This window comes from Amblyomma maculatum, chromosome 11 (genome assembly GCF_055883805.1).
Source record: "Amblyomma maculatum isolate TAMU_Amacu chromosome 11, ASM5588380v1, whole genome shotgun sequence".
In the NCBI taxonomy this organism is placed as follows: domain Eukaryota; kingdom Metazoa; phylum Arthropoda; class Arachnida; order Ixodida; family Ixodidae; genus Amblyomma; species Amblyomma maculatum.
The window spans coordinates 106700881-106718732 of record NC_139354.1 but is presented as its reverse complement, the minus strand read 5'-3'; the positions used below and the strand labels follow the sequence as shown (position 1 = coordinate 106718732).

General features: G+C 45.7%; 1 protein-coding gene across 2 annotated transcripts in view; it reads left to right on the top strand.

Moving 5' to 3' along the window:
* The first annotated feature begins 476 nt into the window (after positions 1 to 476).
* LOC146174606 (putative cytochrome P450 301a1, mitochondrial) overlaps positions 477 to 17852 on the top strand; it is a 70889-nt gene continuing 53513 nt past the window's right edge. For both annotated transcript variants that reach the window (XM_084583769.1, XM_084583768.1), the window contains exon 1: positions 477 to 834. In XM_084583769.1, the coding sequence (XP_084439895.1) occupies positions 675 to 834 (160 nt within the window). In that variant the 5' untranslated portion in view covers positions 477 to 674. The remainder of the gene's footprint in view (positions 835 to 17852) is intronic.

Here is a 17852-nt window from a genome sequence, read left to right as displayed (position 1 = left end):
CACCCTTGTGTGCTTTTTTTGAGAAGGGAGAGAGTAGAAAACTGCTTATGCATAAGGAGGAAACAGAAAGATTTTCAATAATTATTCTAACTTTGTTTGAAAGCTGCAGCTGGATAATTTTTCAAAGTTTAATTCCGCTTCCCATCCGTCATGATTTATTGATCCCGTGCCATTTTGCTGCAATATTCAACGAAAGCCCAATCCACAAACCAGCTGTGGAGTTGGCGGCCATTGACGTCTGTTCGCTCTGTTCGCAAAACATGATTTTGTAAAAGACAGCGGAAACTGAGGCATAAAGAACTTCTCTGATATGAGGTACAGGATATCCCGCCGCACGCTGTGGGCGTCTGGTTTCTCGATCGTTTATTTTCCTGTGTTTGGGAAGCACGATGGAGGCCTCACCAAGATCAAAACACGATTGCCGAGCCTACGACGTTTCCTGCCTTGTTAAGCAGGTTACAGTTGGCAGTGCGCCCATCAAGGCGGAACTGGCCGACCAACTCGACGCGTACTCGTTACAGGCAGAGCACGTGTCGGCATTTTACCGCAAATAGCAAGCAGCGCCAATGAGAACACTTGTGAGGTCGACGCTCGTTTAAAGTGCTTGCTGCAAAATGCGTGTCTCGCAGTATCTCTTGAGTACACGGCGCGGTTTGTGCAGTTCGTAAAGCGACATGTATCGTGTGATAAAGACTTGTGGCGAGGTCGTTTTCTTACCGAAATGCGTCTGTGCAAGGGCTTGGTGCAGCTCGTCTCCGAAACCGTTCCACGAAATTCCGAGAATTCCCGCGCTGCCCCTCATTGGAAGTTCGTGGATATACTTTCCTCTAGTGGGTGAGTCGCTTCACATTTCAATAGTTCCTAGTTGATTATGGTACGCTTAGTTGACTGTGTAGTGAAAACAAATCAATACCTTCGCGCACAATAACAAACTCTCTTGTTACTTCTCCCCATAAATTGGAAATGTTTCATGGTCATTATGCCGCCACACAATAAATGTTCAGAGCTTAGTCAAAAAGTGTTGCATTTTACCCATTAGGTCGGAGTTTTCATTACATTATTATAAATGACGCAATTCTCCTTCTTTTCGGACATACATATTCGTCAGGTAGCCATCGGCGTAAGTTTGCACATTTTATATATGGGTTGATTTTTTTTTTTTTTTTGTTACAGAAAATGCGCACAGCAAATGTTACAGCAAATGCAACCTGGCTAAGGAAGTAGTGTGAAGTAGGAAGTTTTCCTACTCCAGATGCTCGTAAAGAACTTATCTGGCCCTGTTGCTCAAATTGGTGAGGCAATGACACAAAAATGATAACGTTGACTAAATATCATGGTTTTCTTCCGTTTTGTTATACTACAACGTTGTGACAATATAATGGTTCGAAAGAAATATATCTGACTTTTTAAAAAAAAGAAAGTTAAGGAAGATAGCTGTACTACAATCAGAATGGTCTTTGTACGTAGTTTACGTGGCCAGCAGAACACACTCTCAAAGGAAGGATAAATTGTCTCAACCGTACCTTTAGACAATTGTTTCAAATAACTCATTTGCCCCTAATTTTGTCAGTCTGTTTATAGCGCAGGTGGCGTTTTTATGACCGCGCTTTTGATTTTGTTTCATACCTACAGAAAAGCCATAAGTAACAAATTCACTTTTAGGTATCGCGGTCAGAAGAAGAGTCACCCGCAGAACTATAGTTGGTGTGGTGCAACGCGTTGATTACGCACTGTGCCATCGGGTAACTCGGTTCCCTGTGTTAAGTGCGTATGATGGTGCTGCCAGCACGCGGGATCTCGTTGCAATATGGAAATATTTAAAAACTGACGTCATCAATGAGATCTACAAAAACCGAGCTAACTTTGTTTAAAAAAAGAAACGGTCACTACCAGCCGTTTTCATTTTGCTGCGCAGATACGAACAATCGTTTGTGTTTTGGCGCACATTTAACATTGTCAAGTTGCGGTAACAAAGCCGATGACGACAAATGAAGAGTCTGGAAGTGCACTAAGGAAACTCTTTATTGGGCTTATCTGCTCCCGCAAAAGAAGTAAGCTATTCTGGGGCGCCGATAACAGCAAGCGTCTTGCCGGTCGTCGAACTTAGAATGCCGGTTTCACTCGTCGGCGCTCAATTTAAACGCAACGAAGAAATACGTAGACAAAGCCACGAACGATAACTAGCATAACCTGGAACATTGCAGAAACACAAATACGTGGCTGGAACCCTTCGAGACACATCTGGAAGCATTTTCCGCAACAATGTAAATCACAAAGCCGCGTCTGGCAACAACGATTAGAAACAAACAAAGAACACATAATCGATTCGCGCTCTACAATCACAGTGATAAGGCGACATGCCGGCGGCTGCTAAAAAAACAACAGAGCTTTGAATGGTTTGCGGCAATATAAATAATATCTAATTCTACTCTAGCTGGTAAAACAGCGCATAAAAATATGATCCGCTTCTCAATAATGCAATACAATACTGCAGTGCAATCTACAATAATCTACGAATCTAATCTCTGAAGAAAGCATTGTTTTGGGGCTAACATGGCCCTAGTTAGTTGAAACGCTTTCTCCGCGAGTAAGCGTTCTCGCTTTTTGGAGCCCCATGAGTAAAACTAAGACACGAAAGTAAAAGAAGGGTCATTGTCTCATCCTATATTCATCATGACCCTGTCGTCTGCAGAACATAAGCATGTCACACTTCTATCGAGACCTTGGGTAATATTACAAAAAAAAATAGAACCATAAAAATAATGATTCCAAAAATCTGTTTTTTGTAAATTAACGCAGCAGAGCACGTGCTTTATGTCGTGAAATAGTCGAGCAAGGATATGTTGAACTCGGATATATCGACATACTGCCGCAAAGTTTTGCAATGTGCAGACTGAGAACCACCGGAAAGCTGATTTGGTTGTGCCGATAGGCGCGAGAAGATTTAGCTAGGATGTCTCTTAGGTGTTTTGCGCTCCATATTTGGCTGGGCTGCCGTCGCCACCACATGACACTGCGTGAAGGTGTGGGGCTGGGAAAGATAGGGTAGGAAGCTACAATAGCCTGGTTGCCTGGGAGGTTCATAACTGTCACGTGGTATAGACTGAGAGTGTCTGAAGAAGAAAAAGGATAAGAAAAAAAGAAGTAAAAGAAGAAGAAAAAAATGAACAAAAAGAAGGGTAAGAAGAAGAAAATGAAGGAAAAGAGAAAGAAGGAGAAAGAAAAAAGGAAAGAAAGAAGCTTTATGTATGCCCTATGGCATAAATAAAGCTGAAACTATAGAGTAAGCTACTACGCGCAAAAGCCATGACTTTACTTTGAAGCGTAGCCATGCAGATTGCTTTGGAATAACCCGAGGTTTAACCACAAGCTAAACCATGGCTAAACCATGGCTAAGCCGTTAAGTATATAAGTAGCGCTACTAATAGAGAGCCTTCCCGGATCTGCAGCGAAAAGCGTGGGACTACGTAGGTGACTTCGGAAAATTTATGACTGAACTTTCGATGACAGTTTTACAAGCGTCGTCCAGAGAGAATGAGCCAGGTTCTGTTATAATTTCTCCCTAACAACCTCAACAGTGGCATAGCTGCAGGATTATTTTCCGGGCGGAGTTATACGGTGGCGGTAAAAATAGGCAAAGCAAGAGAGGGAGATGAAGACGGGGAGGTCCAGCGCTCATAAAACTTCGACAGATGTTCTGACACCGAACCCTACCCCAGCCCCCTTCTGAACCCCAATGAGAAAGTATCTGACTCTTTGGAAGACATGATGAAGTCATGTGAATTAGCAAACTTCCGGGTATGAGGCCGAGCACGCTTCAACCCTGTCCTCACTGCACGTAATCTTGGGCATGGAATTCATGACCGAGCATCAAGTTGTCATTTGCTTTCTATCAGAGTTCCTGAAAATCGCCCCTCTGAAGCCAACTCTTGAGCATAACGTCGCCCTGGATGTCGTCGATGAAAAAGCAAGCATCCCACACTGGAAATGCGTGATCTTGCCTATTCGTGCTGGTAATGTCGCGAATGTTCTGGTCACCATCGAGGACAGTATGCAGTTCTTGCTTTACCAAAGACTGGGCCTGTAAGAGCCTCTCCCCGCTTCCAGAACGGAGAACAGAACGGAGAACAGGAACTACTCATGACCACCTTGGACAGAGAATACGGGCGCCTGATCAGAAGCAGGACAACTGCTTTTCGGGAAGCCTAACATGAGAGACACCACCGATCTCTCCGACCAAACAGTAGAAGACTCGTCAAACGAAAATGACGCATCTACCTTCGAAATTAGAGCAGCACTGCCCGAAAAACACTTTCTGTGGAAGTTGCTCCAAAAAAGCAGCAGCTGCTTTTTCTGCCTTCTGGAAAGCTTCGCACGTCCCGTCCTCCAACGCTCCCTCCTAGGCGCGGGCTTTGTGCCTTCCGAGGTAAAATTGCGAATGCGTTAACAATGATGTCATCCAGCTACCCAATGGTAGGGATGGGATGGCTAGCACAAAAAAAAAACGGAAAAATATTGTTTTCTATTTTTTTCTTAGAGCTATGAGAAACAGAAAATTAATCACCATACACTATGATGCCTTTAAAAAACTTGAATATTTGTGCCAGTCCTCAGAGTTAATATGTGCTCCTGAATAGGAAAGAACACTGAGAAGGTTGCAGAACGCTATTTTTATTTGCTATTATTTAGTTTTGATCGCATAATTTTGGCTTACTTGAGAAGCTTCACGATAAATGCTTGATCTGCTGGAACACTTCGGTATGCCGAATTGCTGTAATGTTATTTTTTCCCTTTATATAGTGCTTTCCGTGCGACAGGCGATGCATGAAGAGATCTGGACAATTTTTTATTTTTCACTGTTTAGTTCTGCACATCAGAACCTGGCTGCACGTAGCAACTTTACGAGCAAGTTTCTAAGGCATGCAGTGCACATTTGATCAGTCTCGCATAGCGCAATGCCACTTATATATATGGGAAACAGCATACTTTAAAGCCAAAAAAGAAAAGAAAACAAGGACAACTGAGAATCCCTTTTAGCATTTGGGAGCAATAAATTTCTTGTTTTTCTGTATAGAAAGGACTTATGGTCTCTTGCGCATAACAAGATGACATTACAGGTGAAACCCCCGGTTAGCAGCACCAATTACAAATGTGCCCATTTTGCAGAACATTTCTTTCGCTGCTGGAAAATGATTGCCGTAATATCGAAATAAGTATGCTTTAAACAAATATCGAAAGCATGCTCACTATGTTTTAAGTTAGTAAATGCCGTTATGTTAAATAATGCTTCACTGATATACTTTTAATGCATGCAAAATGGACTGCAACAACACGGCATGAACATCCAAGAAGATTCAACATGAAAACGTTGCCAATTCTCCTTTGCCACTTCATTAATTCAAAGGAAAATTCAAAGAACTTGGAAGTATTTAAGAAACTTTCCAGAAAAAGGAACTCAACTGACAGTTCACATGTATTCACTATAACAAACTAAGAAGGAGGCCACCCCCAAGAAGGCCCCGCCGGGGTGACGCAATGGTTACGGCGCTCGACTACTGTTCCCAAGAACTCGGGATCGAATCCAGGCCCCGACGGCCGCTTCTCGCTGGAGGCGAAAAGCACGCCGCACGTGTGCTGTGCGATGTCAGTGCACGTTACGGAACCCCAGGTGGTAGACATTTTCGGAGCCCTTCTAGTACGGCGTCCCTCATAGCTTAAGTCGCTTTGGAACATTAAACCTCACAGATTAAACCAAATCAAACGCACAAAAAAAGCCAGAAATGCTTTTTGTCCCATTTTCTACAAGCGGAAAAGTGATAAACATTGAACTACCAGGATTTTAAAAAGGAGCCGTTGACATCCGAGGACTAGAATACTGCTAAAAAAATGCAGAAATACGCACAGTAATTATTTCTACACGGGTGATTTGGAGGGAAATGTGGTAAACTTTGAACTGCACATTAATATTCACACAAGAAAAAAAAAACGAAATAACTAAGAGTAAGCATAGATAAAACAAACAAGAGGAACGTACATCATAAATGTGGTCTGTAAATTTCCTATAACGTGTTTGAATTTTAAAAACTGATATAAACCTAAACCGTACATGAGAACCCGCTGAAATGCAAAAAGCATATCTGAACGTACATATAAAAGAACTAAAAAAAGCAGCAAGCAGAAAAATCAAAAACGTTGGCAGAACCTAATCCCAGGTTGCTGATTGCAGAAAAAATGAGATACAGATTGAATTGCACATTTGCTTAGAAACAACAAGTCGCAACTGGAAAGCATATAAGCCGGCAAAGAACGCACAGCGGAATACGAGGCACAGGAACAAGGCCAGAACTTCTCGAATTGCACCCAATCGCTGCTACTGTCATTTCCGGCGCTGATCATCAACTAGACATTTTAAGCTCTAAAAATGAACGATTAGACACCAGCTCCTGCACTCGATGTCCCTTGAGCCTTTTCCCGCTTTTAGTGTGCGTACAACCAAACTTTATCCAGTTCATCTCGCCAACACATATGGCCGTAACGTCTTCGTACTAGTTTAATTTATATATTTTATAACCAAGCAATGTCGCAACGTATATGTACGAGGAGTTAAAATCTATGAAAAATTACTATGCTTTTTCAGTGTAACGTTTTCAGTGATTTATATAAATAATATCTTGAAATTTTTAAAGCTTCGAGAAAAAAAAAACCTTTTTACTTTTTTTTTTTTTAGCCTTCAACATTTTGTTGACATTTTTGCATCCCTACAGGAGGTACGTAGCACTTCTGGCGGTGCCCTTGATCACTTTTTCCTGTATGGAGAGGAATTCGCTGCGCGACGTCACGCACCTGCTGGGAATTCCAGCGCAGGCAAGCATATGGCGAGCTTGAACGTTCCATTCGGTTTCGAAGCGCTCAATTTGCACACTGCTTTACTGCCATGGGTTGTAGCCAACCTGACTCGCTTCTTTTCGAAAAAACTGTAGAAACCAACAGGAGTCTAAACTGAATGTGGTTACTCGAGTACTGGTACCAAGGCTACATATATGTAAGATAGGCCATGCCTCACTCCAAAAAGAACAGAAAACAGCGCCTTCATAAAAAATCAGTCTAAACTTTGTGACGGAAACTGACAGCATCTGCTGCCAGTATGCCGATGAGCGGCGACTCACTGCAAGAAATGCGTAAGCAGATGAACGAAAGATATCCCTTATCTAGGGCATAACTGATGCCATTACTAGAGCCATTTTTATTTATACAATAATCAAAATGCACTGAAATACTCTAGATTCGAGTATACTAACAGTCGAAAGGCTAGAGGGCTAGTAAAGTTGCCAGGAGCATTTTCCTTCCGATGCCCCCACTCGCTTAAGATTGGATAAACTTCTGCTTCAACCCGGATATGTAAAACTGTGAGGTGATTGAAAAATAGACTTGTATAACGATAGCCCAGTATCATTCGCTTAGTTCGCACCCTAGTGCTACTACGAAGTAGTGAAAGACCTTTTTAATCCACCTAAACATCAATCGCATGACAGAACAGTGAACAAGAATTGTGGGGTGGAAACGTGGTTGAGCAGGACATAGATGAACAAGGGTTGTCGAAGCGTTCCCTTTGCTTGCGAACTGGCTGCCCCTTAACCCTTGCTCGATTTTCTTTCATTCTCGGTAGCCATCTTCTTCCTCTTGTTATGTCCTGTATCCCAGACGTCAATCGTTTAACTAGTAACACTGTATTCTCGTCAAGACACGCCAGTGAGAGAATTGACGTCGTGTAAATGCAGTGTCGGTTGTATACCCTTAAGCTAACCTAGACATAGCGAACGCAAAATTAAACACGGTGATATGAAGCTATCTTTCTGACATTGGAATGTTTTCAATTTTCATGCGTCACTGAAGTGACTGACGCACTACACATACACTATACAGCTCGCGAGAAATTTAATAATATGGTACGTGACCGTACTCGCGAAAAACAATTTACTGCTGTGGACGTGACCAAGAACGACACCGTTCGTGTTATACCTACTAAACGGCCATCTAACGAGTACAAGCATAATGAGGCTCACTTGAATAACACACCTGGATCTACTTGGTTCATCACAAAGCAGAGCAGCGAAAAACTTCACAAGGACCAGCAAATGAAGACGAGACACGCATAGCACTGACTTATATCTGAAGAATTAATTTCCAGGCATTTCTGTAAATACAGACGAGCTAATAAAAAAATCAGGAAGTGCATACAAAATGATCGGCAACAAAAATCACACAGGAAAAGCAAAATTATCCAGCTCTCGAAAAGAAAGGCCATTCATTTATATAAATGGCCTTCTCTTCATTGGTAGTTTTACAAATCTATAAGCGATAACTAACTTTCTTCACGTTTATTGTAAAGTTACTGCTTCTGATGTCTCTAACTTTGACGATTGGGTGCCTGCAACCTGTGTACTTTTTCCATTGGACCCTTTACTAGCCGCTGGCTATGGGTCCAAGCAGTGTCTGCCTATTTTCCTGTATCGCACCAAAAAACAATAAAAAAAAAAGAAAAAAAAAGCCATGGAAGGTTTGCAGACAAAACGCTCTTCGCGATGTTTACGGCTTCATTGCTTTCTGGCGAGGTTTTGTCATCCCCGCTGCTCAGCAAGCTCGTATCACCGCAGCAATTTTGCTCCAGAATTTGCCGCGGTCCCTTAAGGTTTAATTCCCATAGGAACAATGTCACCTTCAAGGAGATGTCTTCAAGGAGTTTCAAGGAGATGTCGTTTCAAGGAGTCAACGTGTTCGCTTACCTTCCCGAGACATGATGTTAGCGAGATTGGGTGGAAGATTCCCCTCTCGAGTCTTTTGCTCGGTTTAGGTATGAAAAATAATTTAAACGTGCTTCCATTCGTCAGCGACACAGCCTTCTGTCCAGTACCTGTTGAAGAGGTCCGTAACGGCCATGACTGGTCGTCTAAGTATCGCTACATATTATTGGTGATGCGATCTTCCCCGGGTGCCGAAGTGGTGTTAATTTGGTAAAGAGCAGCTCTGATCACTGCTACGGTAAAGACGCTATCCATTTCAGGATTAATCAATCTTGAGTGCCCATTTGGCGTGAGTATATCCTGGGAAGTGTTAACGTACTGATGTTTTAAAGTTTTCGTGGGCTCTTCGTCCGTGCCATTGGAAAGCTTGCGCGAACCTGTGTAGGTTCTTCTGCTGTTCAGCCTTAGTTCCCGTAGGATCGAGTAAATACCTACGCAGAAACCACGTGTTCTCGTTGCCCAGTTTCCTATTAAGGAGGTCACAAGTCTAATGCCACTGCTCTCGGCTATGTTCCCACGTGTAAGCATCCATTTCCTTTTCAAGCCGGGTTAGTCGAATTTTTAAGGCTTTGTTATGCTTATTTTTACGCCATCGAGCATGAATACTCCTTTAAGCTTCCATCATGTGTACTATCCCAGCGTCTGGGATGGGACCGCTTTCCTCCTGTGTCACAGTTTTCGAAGTGTTTGCGGCGTCCTGCGTCTTGTCCTAAACTTCTGCCGATTTTTGCGAGCGGACATATCTGAAGGCGTACCGATTCGTGTGCTCCACTTCCCGGCGACGCATTTTGCAATGCATGGCTCGGAAAGTGGTACATACAACATAGTGATCGCTTTCAATGTTAGTATTGAGATTTTACCATCTCGCATCGGAGATATTTCTAGCAAAGATAAGGTCAGGGCACGTATCCCTGGTTACACTGTTACCAATGCGCGTAGGTTTATCAGTGTTGATGAATAAGCTATGCCCTAGCGCCTGAGCCGTCTCCCATAATTTAGTTTTCTTTCTATTGGTAGCTGAAACCGCATTCTGCATGCGGAGCGTTAAAGTCTCCGACAGTCATTAACACTCTATCTTGCGTGGCTACATGCGCCTTACGGAAGAGGGTTGCTATTTCCGTGCTGTTGTCTTTAGGTTGACTGTATACGTTCAGAATGCAGGGGGGAGATTATGCGTGTTTGTTCGGTGAGATTTGCATAAAAGTAGGAGAGACCTCCAGCGTTTCCAAATCTAGTGAAATCGCGATGAAATTGCGGTGTACTAGTGTAACTGTGATTGGCCGGCGCTCAGTCAAAACTTTCTCATTATATGCTGTATATCCTGGAAGTTTTATTTCTTTATTCGTCTCTTTAAGTGCGCTGACGACCGGTCTGTTTGTTCGAGCCGAAACTGCATATTCCAGAGCATTATGCTTCGCACTGAAAGACTGCTGACTGCTTTACAGCCCGGTTATTTCGATAGCAGCAGCCTGGATAATCTCTCAATCTCTCTTGCTATTATATCTGCATTTCTCCATAACTCAAGAAACTCAACAAACCTAGGCTCAAAAGTGCGATCACAGAAGTGCCGCGCCAACTGAATAGACCCCCTCCCCACTCACTGACTTCCCGGTTGCCTCGCCTAAGCGCTCATGTAGGCAAGAACCTGACTGCCCCTTGTACGCCTTGCCCACGAAAGCGGTATCCTCTAGTAATATATATATATATATATATATATATATATATATATATATATATATATATATATATATATATATATATATATATATATATATATATATATATATATATTCTAAAGAAGAGGTTCCCATTAATTGGGCCGATCACCGAGAAGGAGGAAGAAAAAGTGATTTTGCGGACTAGCTGACTGCAAGTTAAGCCACCCCTGCTCCGGTCCTGCTCGCTACCAGTGCCCGGTACCAGTGTCTGGATCCCCGCTTAACACTTGGTGGAGGTCGCGGGATTTCTCTTCCATTTATTCGCTCTGGAGCTCCGCAGCCGCCGAATTCCTACCTCAATGACCGACTCCAGCTCTAACACCACCGGCCCCGCTACCTCGGCCCCTTCTATTCCATGCTCCGAGGTGCTTCGCCAGCGGGACCCACCGGTCTTCAGCGGTACCGACGATCAGGACATCGAGGACTGGCTTTCTTCGTATGAACGCGCAAGCACCCACAATAAGTGGGATGACGTCCTAAAACTTAACAACGTGATCTTCTACCTGACCCAAGTAGCAAAGTTATGGCTCACAAATCACGAGGCTGACATTCCAACTTGGGCCTCGTTCAAATCCCGATTTGTTGATGTCTTCGGTCGACCTGCGGTCCGCAAGCTTCGCGCCGAACACCGTTTGCGCGAGCGAAGGCAGCAGACAGGAGAAACCTTTACCAGCTACATCGAAGACGTTTTAGATTTGTGTCATCGTGTAAGCGCATCAATGACTGAAGCCGAGAAGATTCGCTACATCATGATGGGCATCCACGAAGGCGTATTCAACATTCTGATGGCAAAAGAGCCCCGTACTGTAAGTGAAGTTGTCACGATTTGTCAAAACTACGACGAATTTCGTCGGCAACGCATCGTCCCTCGACAACCTGAAGCCACGATCGCGGCTATGTCTGACGCCCCTGTCAGCTTCACACTATTTCAAGAAATTAAAGACTTCGTACGGGAAGAAGTTGCACGTCAATTATCGCTAATTTCAAACGTTCCGCATTCCAGCTCACACCTGGCTCCGACCATACGCCAGGTTATTCAGGAACAAGTTGCCGACGCACTTCCGCCCCATCGACAACCTACTCCTCATTCCACACCACTGACAGCTCCGCTCATTCATGCCGACGCTGTTCCGACGTCCGGACCTACACCACTGTCCTATGCTGAGGTTGCCGCAAGACTACCCCCTCCTACGCCTTTGCCATCGTATGGTCCGCCTCAGCGCGCATTCTTCACTCAGCGTCGTGCGCCACCTGTTCTACGCCCTTGGCGCACATCTGACAATCGGCCAATTTGCTTTGCATGTGGTCTCCCTGGCCATGTTGCACACCTGTGCCGCCGTCGTGCGACACCGTACGCTTTCGATCAGAGCCCGGCTGCCTACGCACAGCCGCCGTCCCCACCCCGTGCGCCACCCCAGCCCTCCTCTCACTTTGACCACTTCTCGCATGACAACCGCTCAACCTATGACAACCGCTCAAACTCTCCGCGCCGTCGCTCTCCGTCGCCGATGCGCCGCCGTTCTACCTCGCCAATGCCGGAAAATCACTAGACGCAGTTCCGCAGGCAAGAACTGCGCTTTCGTCGAACAGTGAAAGTCCTGCTTCGCCACCGAACAATTTAATAGAAGTTACCATTGAAAATGTTTGTACTCTTGCGCTTGTAGATACTGGGGCTGCTATGTCGGTCATTGACGTTAGACTGTGCCGCTTGTTACGAAAAGTTGTTCTGCCATATTCTGGGGTTTCATTGCACACCGCCACTGCTCAGCACATCGAACCGATCGGTACCTGCACGGCTCGAGTCACCATTCAGAACGTTCTCTACGTTATCAGTTTTATCGTTCTCCGTGACTGCTCTCATGACATTATTTTAGGATGGGACTTCTTGTGTCGCAATCGCGCCGTAATTCATTGCGCTCGTGCCGAAGTAGAGTTTTTTCCGCTGTGCACCGCACCGACTGCCGCTAACGTTCTTGGGGAGGCCAAATGCCACGTTGCGGATGCTACTGATATCCCGCCTTCATTTGCTGCGATTGTGCCTATCAACTGTCCCTCTCTTCAACCAACCAGAACATCAAGGCTGGGGGTCCATCAAATCACTCACCTCAATATGGAAATATAACAGGGGGAGGGGGAGGCACAACCGGCAACAATACCAACGGGTCATTGAGGCTGAGGTCAGCTTCCACACTCGACTCACTGCACTTGACAAAATATCCTCCCAACTAATTCAAAGGAAGGATGGGGGGGGGGGAGAGAGAGAGGGGAAAACAAACGAAAACAGAAGGGGGGGACGGGAGAGTGGGGGATGGCATTGACTTTCACAACCCTGGGGGACTATTAATGTAACTGACTACCTAAACTGTAAATGCCATACTCACATAGGGGGAGGGGGGGGGGAGGGGGGGGGAGGGGGGAGGGGGGGAAAAAGGGAAAAATTCCAAATCAACCGCCCCTTTTAAAAACAACTTACCAATTATAAATCTCTCTAGGTATCTCTGTTACATCTATGTAAGTCTATTTACATGTATATATGTGTATGTATATATGTATATATATATATATATATCTTTTTTTTTTTTTTTTTTTTTTTCAGTATCTTCAAACACACTTTCAATTATACTATTTTCCCTTCTTCTTTTTTTTTTTTGTTTTTTTTTTTCTCTCATTATTTTTTTTTTTCCTCCCTCTCTCTCTTTCCTTCCCCTCCTCCTTCCCTCATATCGCCCCCCAACTCTATTCCCCACCTCCCCACACCTTCATCATATCCAACAGGAAACCCAACCAAGGGGCCTTCCCTCATCCCCCGTCGCCATAACTACTGCAACAAAAGTTTCCTCCATACTACAAAATGGGTGGGGGTCTTTTGACGAGGGCGGGGGAGGGGAAAACACCTAGGAACAATATTAAGGGTGGGGGGCCTCTGATCTGATCTTTTTTAAGATTTTACAGTGTCCCACCCATCCACCAAACATCATCGTAAGAAACATCCAGGCAACGCAAGCCTGGCCCCACCTGACACCTCCACATAACGGAAACTGCTCCACGACGATCCGGAGAAGACCTCGAAGACTACAGTAAATATCAAATGTTAGCAGCAAGAAGCATGTAAATAGCAATACAATTTCACTGAAACATCTAATCTAGTAATTACAAATGTTACCAGCAAGAATCATGTAAAACCCATGTAACAGCACTGAAACATTTAATCAAATAAATCCGCTATGACTTGCCCGTTCCCGTGGCGGCGGCTGGGCTGGATAGTAGATAATATTTTTTTTTTTTTCTTTTTCTTTTTTTTTTTTTTTTTTTTAAATTCTTTTATTGGAGCAATCCCTATTCATTTTTCTTACTATTGGTTTAAGCCCGTTATACCTAGTGGCACGGGCAGAGGCAAAATATTTTATGTTTTTTTTTTTGGGAAGCCTCACCATAGTATATGTCCCTCTCTTCAAGACTGTACAGTGCTCTTCACCCCATCTTCCCTCTTCGTCTCGCGACGCTGCCTTCCCCTGCCCTGCGCCGTCCTTAGTGTACGAAGCGGACGCACCGAGCTAGCCATTACTAACGATTCGTTCTATCCACTCACGTTGCAACGTGGCGAGTGCGTTGGGCATGCTGAGCCTGTTCGATCAGAAAATTTTGTGACCGTCCCACCGGTTTTCTCCACCTGTGCCGACACAATATCCCACAACGTCAGTGCCCTTAGCCCACCTCGTTCCTCGTCTCCTGCATCGCCTCTTGCTGCATTTGACAAAGCCATCGACAGTGCTCTCGCTCCAGATCAACGCGTCAAGCTCCTCGACTTACTGAACCGATTCCAAGCTTCCTTTGACATCCAGCAGCTATCCTTGGGTCGTACGTCAACTGTTTCTCACCACATCTATACTGGTACGCACGCCCCATTACGCCAACGCCCTTATCGTGTATCAGCCTCAGAGCGCCGCATTATTGATGAGCAAGTCGACGAGATGCTCAGTAGGGGTGTAATTCAGCCTTCCAGTAGCCCTTGGGCGTCCCCGGTCGTTTTAGTCAAGAAGAAAGACGGGTCTATTCGGTTCTGTGTGGACTACCGACGCCTTAATGCAATCACACGAAAGGACGTCTATCCGCTACCACGCATAGACGACGCGCTGGACACTTTGCATGGAGCGGAATTTTTCTCTTCAATCGATTTACGTTCTGGCTACTGGCAAGTTCCGATGGCTGAGGACGATTGCCCCAAGACAGCTTTTGTCACCCCCGACGGGCTCTATGAGTTCAACGTGATGCCATTTGGCCTGTGTAATGCGCCCGCCACATTTGAACGCATGATGGACAATATTCTCCGCGGTTTGAAGTGGCACACATGTCTCTGCTACTTGGATGATATTGTTGTATTTTCATCCGACTTCGCGATCCACCTAACTCGCCTTGAAACCGTCTTGCAATGCCTTAGCAACGCCGGTCTACAGCTCAATCTGAAAAAGTGCCATTTCGCCGCTCGCCAACTCACTATTTTAGGACATTTAGTGTCCAAAGATGGCATCCTCCCTGATCCATCTAAACTTCGAGCTGTCGCTGAGTTCCCGAAGCCAACATCTATCAAGCAATTACGCAGCTTTATAGGCTTATGCTCCTATTTTAGGCGTTTCGTTCGGAACTTTGCGACCATCATTGCCCCTCTGACGCGACTTCTCAGCGCTCACAAAGATCTTTCTGCCTGGTCGCCGGCTTGCGATGCTGCTTTTACGAAATTGCGCAAGATACTTACCTCACCCCCCGTATTGCGCCATTTCGATCCGACTGCTCCTACCGAAGTGCACACCGATGCCAGCGACGCCGGCCTCGGCGCTGTTCTTGCCCAACGAAAACCCGGTGTTGATGAATACGTTGTGGCGTACGCAAGTCGAACGCTGACCAAGGCCGAGACCAACTACTCGGTGACAGAAAAGGAATGCTTGGCAATTGTTTGGGCGCTTCAGAAATTTCGGCCATACTTGTATGGGCGCCCATTTGATGTTGTTACGGACCACCACGCTTTATGTTGGTTGTCTTCACTAAAAGACCCCAACGGCCGTCTCGCCCGCTGGTCGCTTAGACTACAAGAGTATGATATTCGAGTCATCTATCGTACAGGGCGTAAGCACTCCGACGCAGACGCTTTATCCCGCTCGCCAGTGTCGCCTGACGCTCCGTTGTCCCCTGCCTCCAGCTCCGCCTTGTCTTCTTTGTCCATCAACGACATGCCATCAGAACAGCGCAAGGATCCGTGGCTTACATCACTAATCGATCTTCTTACGAACTCGTCACTTTCACCGGCTCCTCGCGCCCTTCTTCGTCAAGCGCAGCATTTCGCCCTTCGTGACCATCTTCTCTATCGACGCAACTATATGCCAGATGGCCGTAAGTGGCTGCTCGTCGTACCTCGCCACCTCCGAAGTGATATCTGCGCATCTCACCACAACGATCCGCAGTGTGGCCATGTGGGTGTATTTAAGACTTATGAACGGTTGCGACAGCGCTTTTACTGGCGTGGTATGTATACCTTCGTCAGTAAGTATGTGCGTTCGTGCATCGATTGCCAACGTCGCAAGCCGCCTCCTCTCCATCAGCCGGCTCCACTACAGCACCTTCCGTGCCCATATCGACCATTCGATCGTGTTGGCATCGATTTGTATGGACCTCTACCGTACACACCTGCAGGAAATCGTTGGGTAATCGTGGCCGTCGATCACCTTACTCGCTATGCGGAGACAGCAGCACTTCAGGATGCCACGGGACCCACTATCGCGTCCTTTCTTCTTCATCATTTCATTCTGCGGCACGGTGCCCCCCGAGAACTTCTAAATGATCGAGGCAAACCTTTCCTATCCGAGGTTGTCGAAGCGCTCCTACGCGAATGCCAAACCACCCACCGGACATCCAGCGCGTACCACCCTCAAACCAACGGACTGACAGAGCGCTTCAATCGCACACTAGGTGACATGATGTCCAAGTACATCGCCTCCGACCACTCCGATTGGGACAAGATTCTGCCATTTGTAACCTATGCCTATAACACCGCCGTTCAAGCAACTACCGGATTCTCACCATTTTTTCTGCTGTACGGGCGTGAACCTTCGTCTCCACTCGACACCATCCTCCCCTACCGTCCTGATATGTCAGAGTACACATCACTTTCAGCAGCTGCCAGGCACGCTGAAGAATGTCGCAAGCTGGCTCACTCGCTTACTTCGGACGAGCAAGCCCAGAAGAAAGCGCACAGCGACAGCAGCCACCCTGTGCATCAATTCTCTCCCGGTGCTCACGTATGGCTCTGGGTCCCATCGACACCACCCGGCCTGAGCAGCAAGTTTATTTCCAAGTACCACGGACCCTACCTAGTGCTCCAACAGACTTCTCCAGTGAATTACCTAATTGAACCGCTCGCCGCATCCACCGATCTTCGCCGCCGTGGGCGTGAGATTGTTCACGTCGACCGTTTGAAGCCTTACTACGATCCCGCATTCCTTTCGTTTCCTTGAGTCGCCAGGATGGCTCCTCTTTTCTGCGGGGGCAAGATTGTAAAGACGAGGTTCCCATTAATTGGGCAGATCACCGAGAAGGAGGAAGAAAAAGTGATTTTGCGGACTAGCTGACTGCAAGTTAAGCCACCCCTGCTCCGGTCTTGCTCGCTACCAGTGCCCGCTACCAGTGTCTGGATCCCCGCTTAACACTATATATATATTAAGGAAAGAAGCCAACAGCACCCTCGAGCACGAGCACCCTCATTTCCCCTTAATTGATCTGCATATATATATATATATATATATATATATATATATATATATATATATATATATATATATATATACACAGGCCGCCATTGAAAACTGACCCTGGCAACGTTTAATGCTAGAGCCCTAGCTAGTGACGCTAGTTTAGCAGTGCTGTTAGAGGAACTAGAGGATATGAAATGGGATATCATAGGGCTTAGCGAGGTGTTAGGAGGCCGAATGAGGCATATACTGTACTGAAGGAAGGGCATGTACTGTGTTATCGAGGTTTACCAGAGGGGCGACAACTAGGAGTAGGTTTCCTTGTCAATAAGTATATAGCGGATAATATAGATGAATTCTATAGTATTAATGAGAGGGTGGCAGGTATCGTAATTAGCTTAATAAGCGGTATAAACTGAAGGTTGTACAGGCTTATGCACCTACATTTAGTTATGATGACCAGGCCGTTGAAAGCTTCTACGAAGATGTAGAATCGGCAATGCGAAAAGTAAGGACCCAGTATAGTGTACTAATGGGCGACTTCAATCCCAAGGTAGGGAAAAAGCAGGCAGGAGACAAGGCAGTAGGTGACT